This window comes from Gavialis gangeticus, unplaced genomic scaffold (assembly GCF_001723915.1).
Source record: "Gavialis gangeticus isolate Ggan-Ray unplaced genomic scaffold, GavGan_comp1, whole genome shotgun sequence".
In the NCBI taxonomy this organism is placed as follows: Eukaryota; Metazoa; Chordata; order Crocodylia; family Gavialidae; genus Gavialis; species Gavialis gangeticus.
Window position 1 is genome coordinate 1,342,258 of NW_017728992.1, and position 2,171 is coordinate 1,344,428.

Below are 2,171 nucleotides of genomic sequence, written 5' to 3' on the forward strand. Positions count from 1 at the left end.
TTCTGAATAGCAAAGGTATCAAACTTCTAATTAGTGGGACAGACATGGTCCAGTACGTAGCCCATCAGGCATATTTAGATTCTCTACAAGTATGTCTTTTTAAACTTTAAAATATATATTGAAGAAGAATGGGGGAAGAGAGAAGAAAGCTGGATAGAGGAGGAGGAGGAAAAATGGCAGTTCTAAATGTTAGCAGGCTTTCTCACTGCATCAGAAATGCAGCAATAAGGTACCGAACAAACGATAAATAATTAAAGGGCTAGTTGTTATGTAAAGGCCATATTCTACCCTCTTTCTTTGTGCAAACCTCTCAGATACCCTAGTGAGTATTAAATAGCAGAGGGAGAATACAGTATATGGTTCTGGCCTACAGAGCCTCATTAAAATGGAATTCTCTCTGCTCCACAGAATGAGACCCAGCTACGTATTATGAAGATATTATACTGCAGATTGAGAATAGAGTGCAACAGTATTTTACAGTTTTTTTTCCTTCCCTGGTGACTAGGTGATTTGCAAGCGAGTTTTTGTGTAAAACACATAAATGGAATTGATTGCCATGTATCCCCAATTAAATTGCCTTGTCTTTCCAATAGAGGGACACAAACAATAATCACAAGAACATAAAAAGTGCCTTACTGGATCAGATCAGTGGTCAATCTAGCCCAGTATCCTATCTCTGACAGTGGCATAGTGGATGTAATAAAGGAAGAGCAGTGAACCGGATATCTCTATGATGATCTGTTCCTTATTCAGTGCCCTCCCTGGCATCCCCATCATGATTTGCTCAACATAGTATTAAAATGAATAGTACAGCACACTGTACATGCAAATAAATTCAGCCTTCATCATAGATGTATTTAGCAACATGTGTGAGTTGATGTGTCACAAGCAGCTGTTTCTCAACAGGTGTTACAAAGGTTGATTATGGAGACATATCATCACGACTTGGGCTAAGACGCAAGCTTCAGTGCAAGCCTTTTTCTTGGTACCTAGAGAATGTTTATCCTGATTCCCAAATTCCACGCCATTATTTCTCTTTGGGAGAGGTAAGAATTTTAAATTGCATCATTTTAATTGTCTTCTGTTTAATGTATACAAAATAAGTTGCGTCTCAAACACTCAAGTGCAGATAACTGACAACTAGCACCTCTGTTCTGTCGAGTAGTATGTTTGACCCTTGAGTGGAACAAAGTGCATGGTACATAATGGAACATTACTAGGCTGTTAACCCATATGTCTAAGATTTTTGACCTAGATCCTCAAATGGGCTCAGGTATGGCAGGAACAAGCAACTTATCATAGAAAATTGGGGATGGAAAGGACCTCAGGAGATCTAGTCCAACCCCCTGTCCAAAGCAGGACCATCCCCAAATAGATCATTCTAGCCAGGGCTTTGTTGAGCCAGGATTTAAAAACCTCCAAGGATGGAGATCACCACCTCTCCAGGTAACCCATTCCAGTGCTTCACCAACCTCCTAGTGAGACTGTTTTTCTTAATATCCAACCTAAACTTCCCTTGCTGCAACTTGAGACAATTACTACTTGTTCTGTCATCTACCACCACAGTCTAGCTCCATCCTCTTTAACTACCTGAAGGGTGGTTACAAAGGGTGCTATCAAATCCACCCTCAGTCTTCTCTTCTGAAGACTAAATAAGCCCAGTTCATAGATTTTATAGACATTAGGGCTGGAAGGGACCTCAGAAGATCGAGTCCAGCCCCCCGCCCAAAGGGCAGGAAGTCAGCTGGGGTCATTGGATCCCAGCAAGATAAGCATCCAATTTGCTCTTGAAGGTGTTCAGTGTAGGTGATTGAACCACCTCCGATGGCAGGCTATTTCAGACCTTGGGGGCTCAGACAGTAAAGAAATTCTTCCTTATGTCCAGCCTGAAACGGTCTTGCAGTAGTTTGTAACTGTTTGACCTTGTCATTCCTTGGAGTGGTCTGGTGAACAAATGTTCCCCCAGATCCTGGTGGTCACCCCTGATAAACTTATAGGTGGCCATCAGATGACCCCTGAGCCTGCACTTTTCCAGGCCAGAGAGCCCTATGGCTCTCAGCCTGTCGTCATAAGGTCTGTTTTCCTGACCTCTGATCATGCGTGTGGCTCTTCTCTGCACTCTCTCAAGCTGCTCCACATCCTTTTTGAATTGTGGGGCCCAAAACTGGACT

The 2,171-nt window shown here is 42.6% G+C and overlaps 1 protein-coding gene across 1 annotated transcript in view; it reads left to right on the plus strand.

The window, feature by feature from the left end:
- The window catches only part of GALNT1 (polypeptide N-acetylgalactosaminyltransferase 1), a 264,061-nt gene that overhangs the window by 235,796 nt on the left and 26,094 nt on the right, over positions 1-2,171 (plus strand). The window contains exon 10 of the mRNA XM_019520618.1: positions 907-1,046. Within this exon, the coding sequence (XP_019376163.1) occupies positions 907-1,046 (140 nt within the window). The remainder of the gene's footprint in view (positions 1-906; positions 1,047-2,171) is intronic.